The following is a 19,737-nucleotide window of genomic DNA, read 5'->3' as shown; positions in this document are numbered from 1 at the left end:
TGATCACAATTTGTGGGCTTCTGCTTGTCCACTCACCTTTTGAGGATAGACCACAGGTTCTCTACGGGATTAAGGGGGAGTTGCCTGGCCACAGATCCAAAATTTCTATATAATGATCTTGAGAAATGCAAGGATCATCATCAAATTGCTCCTGGATAGTTGGGAGAAGTTGCTCTTGCAGGATGTTGTGATACCAATCTTTATTCATGGCAGACTTTTTGGGCAGATTTGTGAGAGAGCACACTCCCTTGGAGGAAAAGCAATGCCACACATGGATAGTCTCAGGATGCATCACTTTTGGCAGGACACAGGACTCATGGTAGCATTCACCTTTTCTTCTTTGGACTATTGATTTTCCAGATGTCCCAAACAGTCAGAAGGGGGCCTTATCAGAGAAAATAACTTTGCACCAGTCTTCTGATGTCAAATCCTTGTACTTCCTGCAGAATTTCAGTCTGATCTTAGCTCACTCACTTAGACACGATCAACCAAGCCAGAGCTCCCTCTACCAGGCAGCTTTACGCCCTTAAGTGGTGTTCTTTCCGATCTGAAGACCCTTAGAGGTCCGCAGTCAGGTCAGTGCTCTCATTCCTACAGGAAAAGCACCTTAAATGTGTATGTAGCCGCTACAGAGGCCCACCACGATGCAGTGGATGGTAAGTCCCTAGGGAAGCAGGACTTGATTATCAGGTTTCTAAGAGGCGCCCGGAGGTTGAATCCTCCCAGGCCATGCCTTTTCCCCTCATAGGATCTCTCCGTGGTCCTTATGGGCCTTCAGAGAGCCCCCTTCAAGCCGCAAGAGTCAGTCTAGCAAAGTGCTCTCTTCCAGAAAACGGTTCTCCTTATTGTGCTTGCTTCCATCAAGAGAGTTGAAGACCTGCAAGCATTCTCTGTCAGTGACACTTGCCTAGAGTTCGGTCCAGCTGATGCTCCTGTCATCCTAAGACCTCGACCGAGCTATGTGCTCAAGGTTCCTATGACCCCTTTCAGTGACCAGGTAGTGAACCTGCATGCACTGCCATGGGAGGAGGCAGACCCAGCCTTATCGTTGCTGTGTCCGGTACATGCTTTGCGTACCTATTTGGACTGCACACAGCACTTTAGACTCTCTGAGCAGCTCTTTGTTTGCTTTGGTGGACAGTGGAAAGGGAACGCTGTATCCAAACAGAGGCTTGCCCACTAGGTAGTCAACGCCATCGCATTGGCCTATCGGACCCAGGCCATGCCTGCCCCCATGAGGGTTCGAGCACATTCTACAAGGAGTGTGACATCCTCGTGGGCAATGGCCAATGTTACCTCCTTAGCAGACATCTGCAGAGCAGCAGGCTGGGCAACACCAAATACCTTTGCGAGATTCTACAATCTACGGGTTTAGTCAGTTTCATCCTGTGATTTGTCAGGACCGAGCATATAGAACTCAGTAACACAGAACAACTGACCGGGTATACCTCTTGCACTAGTGCCTTTCCCCACCACTGAGGCAAACACGTGCGCTTTTACTCCCAGTTGAGCCCACAAACTTGCGCTCCAGAGGGCTGATGTTCTTCCTCCCCAGCCCTCTGGCTCGCAAATTCAGCAGAGGAATTCCTGACCAGACCCACTACAGGTTCTAATTACTCTGTACTGGAATAAGTGCTCCAGAGGTGCTGGTTATCATGGTAACCCCCTGGAATGTATTTTCTGTGATGCGGTCCCCCTGTCAGGTGGACCCGCTTCTCCTTTGGGCAGTCCCTGCTGCCGCGGTCGCAGTGTTTGTAGAGCCCCTCCCTCATTAGGCAGGACCTACCACCGTGCCACTCCCATTGTGTGGCGTAACACATGGTATGTGGTCTCCGGTCTTTTCCCCCTGAAGGAATAGGACTGGTAACAAACACTTTCCCCGATGCGTGTTATAGCTAGATGGCACCAGCAGAATCTAACACTCTATGAGGAGAAACATACAGAGAGAAAAGGCCTGCTCCCATGCTTGTCACATCGCTTGTTCCCACCCCTCAAGGAAAATGCTTGATCGGACGCCGGGAACCTAATAAAAATAATATGAGGCCTTAGTGGGGCGATGGGGAATTTTACTTGCAGTCTGATGCTCCTTTGGCACCAACAGCTTGCTTAAGCCGGCATCAGCAGATCACATAACATGGTTCAGTGTGAGTGGCATTATTTAATGGGACCCCTGGTGTCACTACAATCAACACAACGTCAAGTGAGTGACAGACGGGGAACATCTAGGTTACTATTGTAACCCCCGTTCCCTGATGGATGGAACGAGACATTGTGACCCTCTTGCCACAACACTGTACCAAGCCACTGTAATGGCCGAACCTTATTCTCGACTCCTCAGTGCAGAACCTGACTGAACAGATGCACAATTCTTCACCTTTATACCCATCCGTGGGCGGAACACGCATATTTTTCATTAGCCTTTTCTCAAATTCAGAGGTAACCAAGGCTCTCGAAAGAAGCCCCTAGTGTGACCACAATCAACACAACGTCTCGTTCCCTCCATCAGGGAATGGGGGTTACTATAGTAACCTAGACATTTTTGTGAGTTTAATTTTTTTGGCCAATGAAGATTTTTGCAATTATTTAAAATGAATCTGATCACTCTGCACAATAATCTAGAAACAATCTGAATCAACACCACAAAAACTGAAGCAGAAAAATTTGTGAAACACTACATTTATGTCACTGACAATATTTTTGGCCACAGCTGTACAGCTTTCAGTAGCATTGATGTTATTTGATCATGTTCAGGCAATGGCCTGATTACAGAGTGCAAATGATATTATCATAACAATTATGTTTGTCACTGTTATGGTCTTAAATACCAGTCAAAATAAAATCAATTGGATCTACACATGCCTCTATATTTACTGGCTGTACCAAAGTCATAAACGTACCGATTTCTATAGAAGGCCTAGAGGAAAAGCTTATTGTAATTTAATACACCCTGTCTAAAGAACAATCATGAGGCAACGTATTATTCAGGATATGACCATTATCATCTAATATTCCTTGCAAAATGACATTTTGTGCTAAAGATGGTTATGAAACAAGGCCTTATCTTGCTCCTAAATACAAATCACAATTTTCAAAGGCACTCATCTACAACTAATTACATTCATTTTTTGGAAGTAAAATGAATTAGCCTGCCAAAAACAGGGATACCTTGTGTTTATTTTAACCAATTTAATTTTCTTTTTAAAATCACTGATTTATCTGTCAGTAGTTATATTTTTGTACTAGGCTTGCTAATTAGATAATGCTGCTGTCAGAGAAAAATAACCCACATTTAAAACTCCCTCAGCTTTCAAAAAGTGGTCCTCAAAAATAATTCAACACTACTTCTGACAGCTGAGCACGTTTAGATCAGATAAATCTGCGTGTGGAAGGTTTGAAGTCATCATCATCATTACGGTGGGTATTAAAGCGGTCTTTTGGCTCTTTATCTGCATGTTTTAAGGCTCGTGGGAATTGATCAGGACTGGATTGCAACACACAGTTGATTTATAAGTCCTAGGAAAGTAATAAAAGCTGCCCACTCAAGCATTTGAATCCAATTATCTTTCACAGAATGCTGTTGCTATCCAATTAAAACTCTCGGTGCTCAGGAGATTTATAATAAGGTAGTTCTTGGTTTTGACAGACTTGATTTTACTGAATGTTGTACATTCTATTTTGAATGTTGATCAAGTAAAGAAGGTTCTTCATAATGGGTAAGAATGGTAACTTAAAAACTACAAGCTGCAGAAACATAAATCAAATTTGTACTGTTTAATAATAAATCTGAAATGAAAATAATCTGTTTTGTATGAAACATTTCACCATAAAACAGATGGTAAATTGAAGTGGAGTGTATTTTGGATCGTTTCTGCTATATTAGCACACTGAAAAAAAGACAAATATGCAACAGAGGTACATTTTACTTATCTGTAGCCATGAATTTTATTAAGCAATAGAAAATATACACCAGGGAAAATAGCTTCCTTTATGAGTTCAAATTTTTTTCTCGATTTTAAACTTTATCTTCAAAAACGTAATTTCTCCACTTGTAGAGGCCAGTGAAAAACAACAGTCAAATAATCCCACAGCAAAACTGGATGACAAATTTTTTTTTTCTGCTGTCCCATTTGACCAGACATCAGGAATACAACGAACATCTTCTGGTTTTACAAAACATGCACAGCCATTATGGTGTGTGCTGGTTGCCTTTCTCTTGAAAGAGTCTGGAGAGTATTTGTACCTCAGGACCCCAGTTGTCAACCTCACTGAGGTCCAGGTCTGACTGAGGCTCAGGCAGATCCAGAGAACTGATGGAACCAGATGGCGAACCACGGCCCTCGTAAGCATACGTCTGAAGAGAATCATATGGAGGCCATTTCATATCCCCGTTGGCCTTATCCAACTTCCGTTTAATCACCTCATTGATGTCCTCATCTGGTAAGGTCAAAGAAGGTGTAAGAGCCTCTGTCTCCATTGCTCTCCATACCTCCAACTGAAGGTCCTTTCTCAACCTCATCTCCTCCGCCACAGCAGGGTTCCTTAGTGCTGCTATGTCAAAGGCCTCCGTATCTTCCTCGCCTCCTCCCTCATCATCGTACGTCACTACGTTCTCCCTAATATCCTCCGCCGAAATGATAAGAGGCTCCTTCTTGCTCTTCTTACTTCGCAGAGTGACAAACAGAACCACGATGGCTACAAGGGAGAAGACACAAGCTCAATTTTTTCATCCTTGTTAATGGTGATTTGAATTAGCTTTACTGTTATCATTTCTGAGTTTGCAGTGTACAGGCGTGCAAAACATTTGTGCAAAATGTACAGTCTCCCTGATGACATTTCAAAAGGGGGCTGTTACGAGGAGGGTGTGGCCAGGCTGTGATGGGGCACGGCCTGCGCTGAATCAGCTGATTAGCGGGAGAGCGCGATAAAGGGACGGCCGGAGATACCGGTTTGGAGAGAGAGATGCACGCAGACGTATGTTTGTTTATGTTGGTTTTAAGTTATTGTTAAACCATTAAAGTTTAGATTTACTGTTCAGCCGATTCCCACCTACTCCTTGCCTGTCCTTTTACTGTTACAGTTGTGCCGAAACCCAGGAGGGATGAGGGATGTGCTATTGCGGAGTCCTTGCCACTGCCATCCACCAGGGGAGCAGCCGTGGCTGTCTGCCTGGGGACGGAGGGGTCGCTGCTGGCTGCCGAGAGCCGGAGAAACCGCAACCGTCTGCCGAGAAGGGGAGGTGTGAGCTGGCGTCCGCCAGAGGGCGGAGGAGCAGTTGAGGACTGGGCAACAGCATGTCCGGGAGCTGGCGAGAAAGTTCTTCTCTCTCTTCTCTCTCTCTGCTCGCCTCTCACCATGCCTCCTCTCGTCTCTCCACCCAGGATCACAGGAGGCGGGGTGGGCCACCGGCTGACAGAACGGCCGGAAGGGCAGTGTATCTGTTAAGGCAGGGGTTAGTCAGGGGGGTTACTTATCGGGTGGGCCAGGAGTGACAGAGGAAAAGGAGGGCGTGGCTGGACCGTGATGGAGCACGGCTGGCGCTGAATCAGCTGATCAGCGGGAGAGTGAAATAAAGGGGTGGCTGGAGATGCCAGTTCGGAGATAGAGACACACGGCCACGCTGCACATTTGTTTATGTTGGTTTTATTGTAGGTTTACCAATAAAATTTATTTTTACTGTTCAGCCGGTTCCCGCCTCCTCCTTGCCCATCCTTATACTGTTATGGTGCAAAGCTTTGTCTGGATAAATAATAATTTATTCACTGATGTGAAAACAATGATGTTTTGCTATAAATGGTGGTGTCTCTTAAATAAATAATTCACCCAAAAATTATACATCACTCCTCCTTCACTAACACTTCTGTTGAATCAAACTGGTATGACTTTTTTTCCACGGAACACAAATGTAGATGTTTTAATGGAGTTATGATGTCTGTTTGTCCATACAATACAACTAATAATCAAATTTTTAAGATCCAAAAAGGACATAAAGGCAGCATAAAGGTAATCCATAAGACTCCGGTAGTTTCATCTTCTGAAGCAATCCAATTGGTTTTGGGAGAGAACAAACCAAAATATAATGCATTTTTTACTATAAATCAGTGCAGTCTCCTTAACGATCATGATTTCAAGCTCAATTACACTTCCTATAGTGCCATCTAGCACTCTGCACATGCGTCAAGTGCTAGGAAGTGTAATCGAGCTTGAAATCATGAGCATTCCTTGAGAATGCAATGGCAAGATGTAAAGTTAAGAAAGAGTTACAGTGCATCCGGAAAGTATTCACAGCACTTCACTTTTTTCATATTTTGTTATGTTACAGCCTTATTCCAAAATTGATTAAATTCATTATTTTCCTCAAAATTCTACAAACAATACCCCATAATGACAGTGTTTAAGAAGTTTGTTTGAAATCTTTGCAAATGTTATAAAAATAAAAAATAAAAAAAAACAATCACATGTACATAAGTATTCACAGCCTTTGCTCAATACTTTGTTGAAGCACCTTTGGCACCAATTACAGCCTCAAGTCTTTTTGTGCATGATGCTACAAGCTTGGCACACCTATTTTTGGGTAGTTTCTCCCATTCTTCTTTGCAGGACCTCTCAAGCTCCATCAGGTTGGATCGGGAGCATCGGTGCACAGCCATTTTCAGATCACTCCAGAGATGTTCAATCAGGTTCAAGTCTGGGATCTGGCTGGGCCAATCAAGGACATTCACAGAGTTGACCCGTAGCCACTCCTTTGTTATCTTGGCTGTATGCTTAGGGTCATTGTCCTGTTGGAAGATGAACATTCGCACCACTCTGAGGTCCAGAGCGCTATGGAGCAGGTTTTCATCAAGAATGTCTCTGTATATTGCTGAATTCATCTTTCCCTCGATCCTGACTTGTCTCCCAGTTCCTGCCACTGAAAAATATCCCCACAGCATGACGCTGCCACCACCATGCTTCACTGTAGGGATGATATTGGCCAGGTGATGAGGTTTACTCCAGACATATGACGCTTGCCATTCAGGCCAAAGAGATCAATATTTGTTTCATCAGACCAGATAATTTTGTTTCTCATGGTCTGAGAGTCCTTCAGGTGCCTTTTGGCAAACTCCAGGCAGGCTGTCATGTGCCTTTTACTGAGGAGTGACTTCCGTCTGGCCACTCTACCATACAGGCCTGATTGGTGGAGTACTGAAGAGATGGTTGTTCTTCTGGAAGTTTCTCCTCTCTCCACAAAGAAATGCTGGAGCTCTGTCAGAGTGACCATCAGTTTCTTGCTCACCTCCCTGACTAAGGCCCTTCTCCCCCGATCGCTCAGTTTGGCCGGGTGGCCAGCTCTAGGAAGAGTCCCGGTGGTTCCAAACTTCTTCCTTTTACGGATGATGGAGGCCACTGTGCTCATTGGGACCTTCAACGCTGCAGACATTTTTCTGTACCCTTCCCCAGATCTGAGCTTCGATACAATCCTGTAATAGTCTTGGAGGTCTACAGACAATTACTTGGACTTCATGGCTCGGTTTGTGCTCTGACATGCACTGTTAACTATAGGATCTTATATAGACAGGTGTGTGCCTTTCCAAATCATGTCCAATCAACTGAATTTACCACAGGTGGACTCCAATCAAGTTGTAGAAACATCTCAAGGATGATCAGTGGAAACAGGATGCACCTGATCTCAATTTTGAGTGTCATGGCAAAGGCTGTGAATACTTATGTACATGTGATTTTTTTTCATAAATTTGCAAAGATTTCAAACAAACTTCTTTCAAGTTGTCATTATGTGTTATTGTTTGTAGGATTTTAAGGAAAATAATGAATTTAATCCATTTTAGAATAAGGCTGTAACATTTGGAAAAAGTGAAGCGCTGTGAATACTTTCCGGATGCACTGTATATTTTGGTCTCACCCAAATCTGATTGGATTGCTTCAGAAATCATGGATTAAGCCACTGGAGTTTTATGGATTACCTTTATGCTGCCTTTACAGTAAGTCCTTTAAGGAGTTTGAAAATTTGTTCATTTAAACTTTTTTCTTTTTTGGATTTTAAAAGATTTACAACAAATACATGTTATGGTATAAAAGATTCTATACATTTAGCCCACAAATCAAATAAGCACATTTGTGACATAGACCGTTAACTTCTTTGTATACAAAGACAAGATGCTCTTTGGAACATTCTCAAATCATGCTGTAGTGTTGTAGTACTCTAGACCGGACTCTGTACCACTTTTTGAAGGTCTCGTCTTAGAATCTACAGCATTTTACTGGGATTTTACAGCATCTTGTCTCGGTCTCAGACAAAGAGGACTCAGGATTTTATTTCAAGACCGGTCAAGACCACAACTGCGGGAATATCACTAAATTGTATGTGCATTGTTTAATTTATTTGCTAATATCATTACTGTGATTGGATGTAAAACGTCACGCTTCAAATGCAACCAATAACTTCACTCATTTTTATTTGAAATTACCCATCACCCCTCCCCGCACCCCAAAAGTGAATGAGGGAGATAGGTGAAGCAGCGGCTATCTGCCTGGAAGTTGTCAGCAAAATCAGTGATTAATTAAATTTGGTTACCTGAACCACAAAGAATTTACAGTTGCATCCAAAAGAAAACACAGCAGTGTGTAAATTCTGCAATGAGATGCTCACCGAGATGGCTGGGACCACATCAAACATTTACCGGCATTTAGAAAGAAAACATAAAAAAGGTAATCTAAGTGGAAGTGATGCTAGCAAAGCTAGTTACACAACATTTGCAATCTCAATGTCATTTTTAAGTAAGTGTCAGTGAATTTGAATGGTGTTTGGAGCAGACACGTGGAGCTCCTCAAGTAGGGCTGAAACTGAAATATTGAGTGTTTTGCCACAGCAATTGTTCAGGTTTTGCATATTATGTCATCATTTTTTAAACTCATTTACAGCTTTCCTGCATTTTATATGTTGGATGTTTGGCATTCTTTGTTCTATTTTCTATGTGGTTAGCAAAACTGCACACACTTGTTGGTTCAAAATAACAACAACAACAATATATATATATATATATATATATATATATATATATATATATATATATATACATATTTGTATGTATGTGTGTGTGGCAATAAAAGATGTGAATGCTTTTTGTGGGTGTTTTTATAGGAACGTGGATCTTTCAGGTAAATTTGGATCTTTCAGGTAAACTCGCACTGGTTTGTCTTGACCCGGTCTCGCCCTGCCTTGGTCTTAGTCTTGACTCGGTCTCGCCCTGTCTTGGTCTTGGTCTTGACTCGGTCTTGACCCCTCAAAATCTTGGTCTTATCTCGGTCTCGATACACTCTGGTCTTGGCCATGGCTTGGTCTCGGTTTAGGTGGTCTTGACTACAACACTGTCATGCTGGGATAACTTTGATCATCAGGTTTTGCACAAACTTGTGGAGTCCATGTCAGCTCGAGTGCATGCTGTCTTTAAAGTAAAATGAGGACATACTAAAAACTAAGAAATTATGATTATATAAAAATTTTCACTGATAATATCATTTGTGATAAAAAAAAAAAAATGCAAAAACTGGAAAATGCAAAATAGGAGCATTTTGACTAGACTTTTGAACCCCAATTTATCAATGTTTTTCCCCTGACTGCACATAAGCACATGAAAGATAGAAATAGCCTATTTTCATGGCCAATGTGTTTCCAATCTTACCCAAGAGGATGAGCACACAGAGCAGGATGGCAATGAGGGCTCCAGTGCTGAGTCCTGCTGAGGAGAGGAAGGGTTGAGCCCTGCACACAGGCAATCTGGCCCCGCTCTGGCATGGACATACCCTCAGCGTAATTGTGATAGTGCTACTGAGGACAGGCTCTCCTCCATCCCACACAACCACGGGCAGTTGGTACAGCTCCTGTTCTGCCTGGCTGAAGCCTTTTCTGCGCACCAACACGCTCGCGCTGCTATCTGTCAAAGAAATTAGAGGTTTATTCTCGCTGGCTGCATGCATGAGGATGCTATGCAACACAAGGCAAACAAAAAAAATTGCTTCCCATCCTTGGCAGTTGCTTCTGAGAATGGAGAACATATTTTTGTTTGCATCACTTTGTTTCTTCATTTTCAAGCTGCTTGCTCTAGTTTTGGATTTAGTTCACAGTTAAAATGAGAACAGCTATGTGTAGATGTACCTCCACACTTTACCAAAATTATTTAGAATTTATGTGAATGCGATACATAACTGCTGTTGCCTTTAGAGCTGTCATCAAAGCAATTTTTGCCACCTCTTGTTTATAGATTTTAATAGCCACATTAAATGCAGACATATTTCACTGCCCAGCATCAGCATTATCGCTGAAGTGAACTTAAAGGAATATTCTGGGTTCAGTACAAGTTCAGCTTAATCGACAGCATTTGTGGCATAATGTTGGTTACCACAAAAATGTATTATGACTTGTTCCTCGTATTCTTAAAAAAAAAAAAAAAAAAAAGTGAAGCACTTTCAAAACAAGTTAATGGGGTCAATTTTTGAGTTTAAGGTAAAAATGTGAAGCTTATAATTTTGCACTTTGTTGCCGATCTCACTGCCTTCCTTATCAAGGAGGAAGTAGGAGGCAGCTGGGCAGATCTCGTAGACTTTACTTACATACAGTTCACGTAGACACAACATACACAGTGGGCTCTTGCCAGCAGACACGCACACAGTTGCAAAGCTCACTCCGTTGACTTTTCAGCCCAACGCAGATTGCGATCTGTGTGCAACTCTCTCTCTCACACTGGTGTCCCTGTATCCTCTTTATCTCCCTCTCTAGCTGATTGATTAACTCAGTGCCTTGGCCTGGCCAAGCTGTCCTCCTTGTCACACACTTACATTAATTCTTCTGTTAAAACGTGTATTATTTGAGCTGTAATGTTGTTTACATCATCATTACAGTCTTTTTATGGTTTTAGGGTTTGTTAACATTACATCGGCATGGCAACAAAGTTGTAAAATTGGATATAACTTTACACAGAAAAGGTTAGTAAAATATTTTATTACACAAAAATCACATTAACAAACATAATGTTTACGTCTTGTGACCATACTTACAAACAGTGAGTATTTTAATGTTTACGGATTGGTCCCCATTCACTTCCATTGTCAGTGCCTCACTGGAACCCAGATTTTTGCTTATTTTAAATTAAAGGAGGGGCAAATCAAAATAATTTTTTGTGGTAATCAATATTAGGCCTATGTCACAAATGCTGTCAATTTACCTTAACTTGTATTGAACCCCAAATATTCCTTTAAGTGTCACATTTGCATATAGCATGGTTCATGCATATAGTAGTTCAGATTTGTTTACTTTGCTCAACTATGTTGCCAAGTGTAAATGGAATGTGCATACCCAATCATACACATGAAGAGACTGTGGGTGGTTTGCACATATAAGGATTAAATTAAGCAGAGTTTAGAGCTAATCCAGGGTTTGTTGATCTAACCTCTTAATTTTAAACACGGTGTAAACTTTTAACCTGTGATTAAAACCTTTACCTGCGATCAATTTTGTCCACCATGATGGATTTTGACCACAGGTGTTAGATCGTTAGTACACAGTGCCAATCAAGCAGGTTAGGAAAATATTAAAACAGTGTGAAAAGTGTCACAAGCTTTAAAATATGGCACCTTAATTTAAGAAAAAAGGACCACACAGGTCTCGGATTGGCCACCTCCCCTCGTAACGCCACTATTGTGGACAGAAATTAACAGCCCTGGCTGCCAACTGAAATGAGTAGAAAGGAGGGGAGCAATTACGATTAGGTTATTTCAGTAAGGGGCGGGATATTTCCGTAACCATAATTTGCACTAATAAAAGTACATAAACATATGTACATTGTGACTCCAGTCAGGCTTCCTAAGCAACCAATTGGCCTTGTTGCTAGGGTGGGTAGAGTCACATTGTGTTAACCTACTCGTGGTCACTATAATATGGTTTTCGCTCTCGATAGGGCGCATGGTGAGTTGTGTGTGAATGCCGAGGAGAATAGCGTCATCCTCCGCCACCCCGATTGAGGCGAGTCACTATGCCACCACGAGGACCTAGAGCACATTGGGAATTGGGCATGCTAAATTGGGGAGAATATCCCAAAAATCAAAAACACATACTGCAGGTTATTGCACAAGTCTGTCACTCACTTCGACGTTGTGTCGAAGAAGCGACACTAGGGGTCTCGCTTGAGTGCCGAATATACCTCTGATCTATGAAAAAAGGCCAATGAGAAGTTGGCAGACATAATTTGCATGCCCCGCCCCGACATACGAATAAAGGCAGGGAAATGCGTCTGTTTCATTCAGAAATTTTCTTCTGAGCCGATTGTCGTGTATGCAGCGAGCTGCGAGTCACAAACCTGTTCCTCTACCTCTGAGCGATCTGCTGTTGGATCTGCGGCACACTTCACTGCGGCTTTCTCCTTCTCTGTGCAGTTTACCCCTGGGCGCTTCGACAGCGCTAACTGTTGTTTAGAGTGTTGTTAAAAGAGTGATTTTCTCTAAAAGAGTATTTTCCTCTAAAAGAGCAATACACAGCGGCGTTGAACGTCCTTTTCAGGATGCTCTCAGGAGGCTCCTGGGGCATATGGCGCCCTCCGCGGCGGTCGCACCGCTGGGGTTGATGCATATGATACCGCTTCAGCACTGGCTCCATACTCGAGTCCCGAGATGAACATGGCGCCGCGGCACACACTGTGTGATGGTCACCCCCGCCTGCCGCCAAACATTCAAACCCTGGACAGACCTCTGCTTTTTGCGGGCAGGAGTCCCCTTGCAGCAGGTGTCCCGACGCGTCTTGATCACGACCGACGGCTACAAATTGGGTTGGGGCGCTGTGTGCAACGGGCACACAGCCGCTGGCTGTTGGAAAGGGGCCCCGCTGCGCTGGCACATCAACTACATAGAGTTGTTGACAGTATTCTTTGCCCTGCGTAGGTTTCTCCCACTGGTTCAGGGCAAACACGTCTTGATCAGATCAGACAGCACCACCGCGGTAGCATACATAAATCGCCATGGCGCTGTACGCCCCCGCCACATGTCTATGCGAGAAACATAGAGAGAAAGAGGCCCGGCTAGGCTCGACCCATTCCCAGGTTGGCAAGCGTCACCTTGTTCCCCTGTCTAGGGTAACTATAAGGATTCCGACAACTTTATGGGGCATTGGGGAAGGGTACGTGCAGTCTGATACAGCTGGTCATTTTGGCACGTCAAGTACCTGCCCGCTCCTGTGTCAGCAGTACATGTACACGGCTCAGTGCATGGCGATTTAAATTGGACCCCAAGTTTTGCTTCTTCGACACAACGTCGAAGTGAGCGACAGACGGGGAATGTCTAGGTTATGGATGTAACCTCCATTCCCTGATGGAGGGAACGAGACGTTGTGTCCTTCCGGCCATGTCGCTGAGCTGAGCCACTGTTGTGCAGTGTACAGTGTCCACTGTTTTCCGGCTCCTCAGAAAAATCCTGAATGAAACAGATGTATTTCCCCGCCTTTATACCCATATCTCCGGGAGCGGGACATGCAAATTCTGTCTGCCAACTTCTCATTGGCCTTTTTTCATAGATCAGAGGTATATTCGTCACTCAAGAGAGAGACCCCTAGTGTCGCTTCTTCATTCCATCCATCAGGGAACGAGGTTACATCTGTAACCTAGACGTTCTTAATAGTGTATTGAACACCATGCCAGCAAGAAACTTAAACTGCTGTACAATTTGTAAATTTATGTGGGACTATAATTACAACACTTTTTACATATGTACTCTATATAAATGTCAAGAGATCTGGTGCATGTGTTTTTTTTTTGTTTTTTGTTTTTTGTTTAGTTGTTTATGGGGGGTCTTTCATAAATTCACTGTATGCCCACTTCTTAAGACACTACTACACCATTGCTTCTGGAGTAAATTCATGCCAAAATAACAACATACTGTATCTAAAGGTGACATTTCTTATAATTGTGTGTAATTGTTGTAAAATAATTAGCTAACCATGGTTTTACTAAAGTAACATTGTAATAACCATAATTTTTTATAAAAATTATTTATTTTTTTTGGCTGAAACCATGGTTTTTCTACAGTAATATTGTAGTAGTAACCATTGTTAATTGTGTGGTAACTAAGATTTATCTAAATATCATGGTTAAACTATAGTTACTTTAGTGAAACCATGGTTAATTTTTGTAAGGGTAAACAAAAGAGAAGTTTAATCATTTTCTATTTAGGCCTACAGATGTAAAAAAAAAAACAACAAAAAAAAACATTATTAATTCTGACAAAATAATATTTTAAATTACCCATTTTATCCTGCGAAAACAAAATCATATTGGATTTGAAATTATTGGTGTTGGATCGAAAGGAAAAAAGTGGTATCGTCCATCCCTAATAACGTTCAAATGTTGCTTGTTACCGCTCTCCTTAAATACCAAATCACTCTCTACTCTTGCTTGTCTTTGAGAGACCTGTCTCTGTCCCTTGTCCGCATGTAAAGGATGGGGAAATTAGAAGAGCCGCCATACTCGCACCCCGAATTTGAAAGCATGTATCGCGACCAATGAACCAAGATTACGGATCGTAATTAACATTAATAATATGATAAACGTCTCACAGAGGGCTGACAGAACATTCGTTGTTTCTTTACCTAGTCATTCACGTTTAATAATAGATCTTTTTTTTTTATTATTTAAACCAGCTCAGCTGCAAGTTCAAAGTTAATCCTTATATAAGATTTAAATAAGAGTTTCAAGTATTGGAGCAACAGGATTAAAATGAATTCAGATTTACCGTGAAATTTAAATCAGGATCATCGATGGTAAAAATGTAACCCTCTTTATTTTTAAACAAGGTTTAAAGTGTGGTGCAAGACAAATATCAGATAAACCTTGATTTAATCTAAATTTAAAATGAATCCAGGTTGGTGCAAACCACCCTAAGTGTAATTATATCACGGTACTCTGGAAGACTCGATTCTGACTGGCCAATGGCGACATCTAGCGGTCTGATATCTCTGAGCAACCACCTGATTAAAAATCAGACCGGTGATCTGGGAATTAAAAGTAATCTTTCCTGCTTCTCAGCATGGATGGTTTACTGACCGTGCCAATGGGGCCAGTGCCCAGTCCCCTTGACGGCCCGGGGGAGCCCTGGGCTTTAAGTTTGCACGATCCAGATTGGCAATCCCCCCACTCGAAAACCCAACTTTTGGGCATGAAATAAAAAGGTCAACAACTTTTGGAGGGTGCCCCTTAGAGATAATTGGTCCTGGGGCCTTTGCAAGTCATTACCCGTCCATGCTTCTCAGATCACTGCGATCTCTACAATTAAGCTAATAAACAAATTTCAGCTCAAGTCAATGTTTCATGTCCATTTATCAATTTATTTATTTGGAAAAATATTCTTGTAATAGGCTGGATAATGATGAGTCAGACGGTCATTTTCACAAAATAAACAGCAACGCAACTCATGTCAGATGTCAGTTGTTCAGCAATAATTTTTTCTTACTTAAATAAATAATTAATTTCAACACAATTCAATATCTTATGTCAATTTATTTATTAATTTGGTTAGAAACCGCATAATAAGCCAGGTTGAAACGTCTGACTGTACATTATCCCTTACCTACATGTTCATCTATCTCCACACTTTAAAAAACAACAACAACAAAAAAAACATTGCATTCTGACATAATCAATCAATTTCATTAAGGTTTAATTTCTTTTTCAGAGTCACACTGGCCCATCTTGACTTGTGTATGATGACTTGACATTATTGACTTGACAGCATGCTATACTGCTGTACCTCTGAAAAATAAGTGTTTGAGCACTCGTTTGCTTAAAGTGTGTAAACTCCACACAGTGACAAAAGCGTCATGCTTTATTAACTCCCCACAGTGCACCAACTTTTCTCATTTTTGAGAGGCTTGTGCAGGCTTTTTCACCCTCTCTCTAGCTGTCTCTATCTTCATTTCTCACATACTCACCAACCCACCCACAGGCAAATTCTAAGCACCTCAATGTATGCAGAGTCATGCAGCTTTTGCACATTGCAGATGTGTGTTGAACAGGGAAGTGTCATTCGACTCTTGAGCCTGTGGGAGATTTGTGGAAAGGACTGGGGCTGCAAAGGCAAACCCTGTTTCCCTTTGGCTGTTTTTCTCCAGGGATTTAAGGCATTCAGAACCAGCAGATATTGTGCATGCATTATAAATTACAGGGAGCAGTGTACAAATTGAAGGGGTGCCTGGGGGGAACACCATATTAAAAAAAAAAAAATATATATATATATATATATATATATATTTGGGGGCCTGTTCTTTTTCATTGAAAAATCTAATTGTTTCCATGACAGAAAATTAATATTATTAATATTTTTAACCATTTTTCCATAAGTTATTAAAAAACTGATTTTGCGTCTGAAAGTTCTAAAATTGCCCAAGTCATCACAAGGATTTGTGAGGCATTTACAACATGGGACTGACACTGCTGATCCTAGTATTCACATTAAAAGTTATTTTTTATGACACAATCTAACATAACTACCTGCTAGGTAACGTTAACAGTAGTAGTTAGAGCATGATTAGGTAAAGTCAAGCTGCCACAGAAAATGCAGAATTCATCACTGCTTTGAAGTGAAGTTAATCAATTCAATGACATAACTAGTTAAAATTGAACAAATGAGACCAGTTCATTTCATACATCCATTGGCATGCATTTAACTTTTTTTCTTAAGGAGAATTCTATGTATTCCAGCAAGGGGGATTGAACCCGTTCAATGCTAACAATTTAGTAAAAATGTGTTCTTGAAGATGCAAATATATAGTTGAGCAGGGGTTTTAATGTTATGATTTTTACTTGATAGGATACATTAAAGCACAAACTTTTTAATTTGATTTTGCATGTGCATTTTTAACCCCTGGTATGCTTCTGATAGAGGTCTTCAATGAACTAAGAGAGAGCTTGTTCAGGAGGAGAATTTAAAAACCCAGGGCTATGGATAACACCACTGTAATTAGCATCTCAGAAATATTTATGCATAAATCAGCTCTTCATGTGGTGATCCTTAGGTTTACCGAGTTTGTGTTTGATTTCATGCTGTAGGTGTTTTATTAAATGGCCTGCAAGTGGATGCTATTTAATTTGTCCCAACAATACATTTAAAAAAAATTATAATAAAATGACAGAAGGTAGAATGATCATTAGTGACACTGGGCTAAGTGGAAAATGCATCTAAAATTATAAATGGATGGGAAATTCAAGCAAGCGAATCATGTATGCACTGCAGATAATTATTCTTCCTCCCTGTGAGATGTGTTGAGCAATAAATAAAAAAAAAATAAATAAATAAATAGAAAATAGCAACAACAACAAATACTGTCAATACTGCATTTCTGGCATGAGTCCTGATTGCTCTAGCTGTTGTGAGTGTTCAAATGGTGGAGATAAATGACTTGCAGGAGAATTGGCCCAGGAGGTACCCTCTCAATGTTATGTCCCACATCTCAAATGAGATATGCTATTACACATGCATAACAGACACACATTTAAACTCTTGCCAAAGCTATGGCACAGCATCAAATTTTACTTTCACCATCTTTGTTTACTGGGGCACACCAGGGGCTTTCCAAATCCTAGTAAGCTGTGTTGCAGCCTCCTGCCTACATAATAAGCATGTTCATATTTATAATAGAAAATGATCTCGCTTCATATGCAATCTTGCATTTATTTGTCCACCAAACTTAACAAAGTACATTTTAAAATAGCCTACGCTGTGAATTATACATGTGATGCTGCTTTAGAATTTGGCCAAAAATGTAACAAAGTTGCCTACCTTCTGGAACAGCCTTCATGTCAATAGCATGCCTATGATGCCTTAAAATGCTGCATCCATAGGCAGATCACTAAGTTTTGGAACAGAGCTCATGTGTTTCATCACCCATTCTACAGAAATTCAGATTCAGAATAAGAACTATGTCAAACAATATAAAAGTCAAGATATTATTACATTGAACCTACTGCCATTTCCCAGAGGGAGAATAAGAATACCTTCAGAAGGAAATTTTTTCCATCACCACACCTGTCTCACCCTGTCAAGCAGTGTGGTCATGTGGACACTGGCACAATCAGTACATTGCCACAAGCACAATTGAAGAAACATCATTGTGATCTAGGATGACAGTCCTACACACCCACACAGTCAGCAAGCAATTGGTTGCAACAGAGCACTCTTTAAAGGAATTGTTCTCCTAAAAATGTATTCTATTTTTTATTTTAGATTAGTTTTCGTTTGATAAATTGTTGTTTTTTATTTTTATTTAAATTATCAAAAATGTTTAGGTTTCTTTTTAGCTTTTGTTAACAATAAATCACAATGACTGTTTCTGAGGAGTAACCCAACCCCAATGTGTAAAACTATTAATAATAGTCCATCCACAGGGATATTTTTTTATAAGAATGGAACAGCCTGAGGGGGCCTTGGCATGTGTTGTAAGATACAAACTGAAATAAAGATCTAAAGCACTACTGCTCTGAACTTTGTGGTCACTATTCATTATGTTTGTTCAGAATCAGCTTTATTGCAAAGTATGCTTACACATACAAGGAATTTGTCTAGGTGACAGGAGCTTCCAGTCAACAACAATACAAACAATACCAAAAACAGCAGCAAGACATAGGTAATTAAAAACAAAAAAGAACACAAAATAAATAATTATACATATACGCACATACACTCACCTTCATACATACCCACATACACACACGTAGTGCAAATCTAATACAATCTGTTATATAAATTATGTACATTATGTATTATGTTGTTGAAATGTTATCACATATAAATTGCATAAGTTTGTGAATAATTTCCTTATCGTAATTTTAAGATGTGTTTTTTAGGCGAAACGGAACAACGCTACACAAATACAGCTGTAACAGGGTTTTAAAATGTGTCCGATACAAACACATTCAAACATTGTGCTCCTAGTGCCACAGCAGCAGAGATCTCCCTAATAATTTTTTTTTAAACTTTGTCGGATATTTAAAGCATGCACATTAGAAGCTCAGCAACAGTTACTGAACTAAAATGACTTTACAGATTACAGAAGGAAAGAAAAGAAAAAAGTGGCAGTAAATTATTCCAAATTATGTAAATATTATATGCATACATACATACTGTATATACATATAGTAATAAACAGACTTAGTTTTTTATGTATGTCCTCATGAAATCAGAGACTCTCCCCTCAAAATAAGAACACAAATTGTCAAAAGAGATGACTATATATAACTGTGAAGTGTCTCGCTTTAACAATTGTGATCAGTTCACCCAAAACACATCTTAATGCCATTTGTACACAGGGCCTCAGTCGGGGACGTTGATATACCCAGTCTGCGATCAGCTGTGTAGTGTGCACTCCAACACGACAGACAGTGAGTCGCAGGGCTCTGATTGCAAGTCATTTAGTGTGCGCTTGGTAATAGTTTCCATTAGTTTTCCATCTATTTTTGTAATTTTTAGTTAAGTTTTAGTATTTTACAGCTGACAAATTTCTTGCTTTAATATAATTTAAATATGTTTAACAGTTACATTTCTTGCAATCTAGTGTTATTGCAATTATTTACTTCATTTTATATTATTTTAGTTCATTTTGGAGTCATGACAATTTATTTTAGTTTAGTTTCCATTTGATAAATTGTTGGTTTTTATTTTTGTATTTAAATTATATATAAAAAAAAAGGTTTCTTTTTAGCTTTTGTTAAC

General features: G+C 40.6%; 1 protein-coding gene across 1 annotated transcript in view; it reads right to left on the bottom strand.

Annotated features, from left to right (window-relative positions):
• Positions 1–3,938: 3,938 nt before the first annotated feature.
• LOC127649039 (cadherin-18-like) overlaps positions 3,939–19,737 on the bottom strand; it is a 113,383-nt gene continuing 97,584 nt past the window's right edge. Inside the window, exons 11-12 of the mRNA XM_052133925.1 lie at positions 9,678–9,929; positions 3,939–4,692 (exon numbers count right to left, since the gene is read on the bottom strand). Coding sequence (XP_051989885.1) covers positions 4,187–4,692; positions 9,678–9,929 — 758 coding nt within the window. The 3' untranslated portion in view covers positions 3,939–4,186. The remainder of the gene's footprint in view (positions 4,693–9,677; positions 9,930–19,737) is intronic.

Source organism: Xyrauchen texanus, chromosome 9 (assembly GCF_025860055.1).
Source record: "Xyrauchen texanus isolate HMW12.3.18 chromosome 9, RBS_HiC_50CHRs, whole genome shotgun sequence".
In the NCBI taxonomy this organism is placed as follows: Eukaryota; Metazoa; Chordata; class Actinopteri; order Cypriniformes; family Catostomidae; genus Xyrauchen; species Xyrauchen texanus.
The sequence above is the reverse complement of the archived record's forward strand: the minus strand, read 5'-3'. Positions and strand labels throughout refer to the sequence as shown.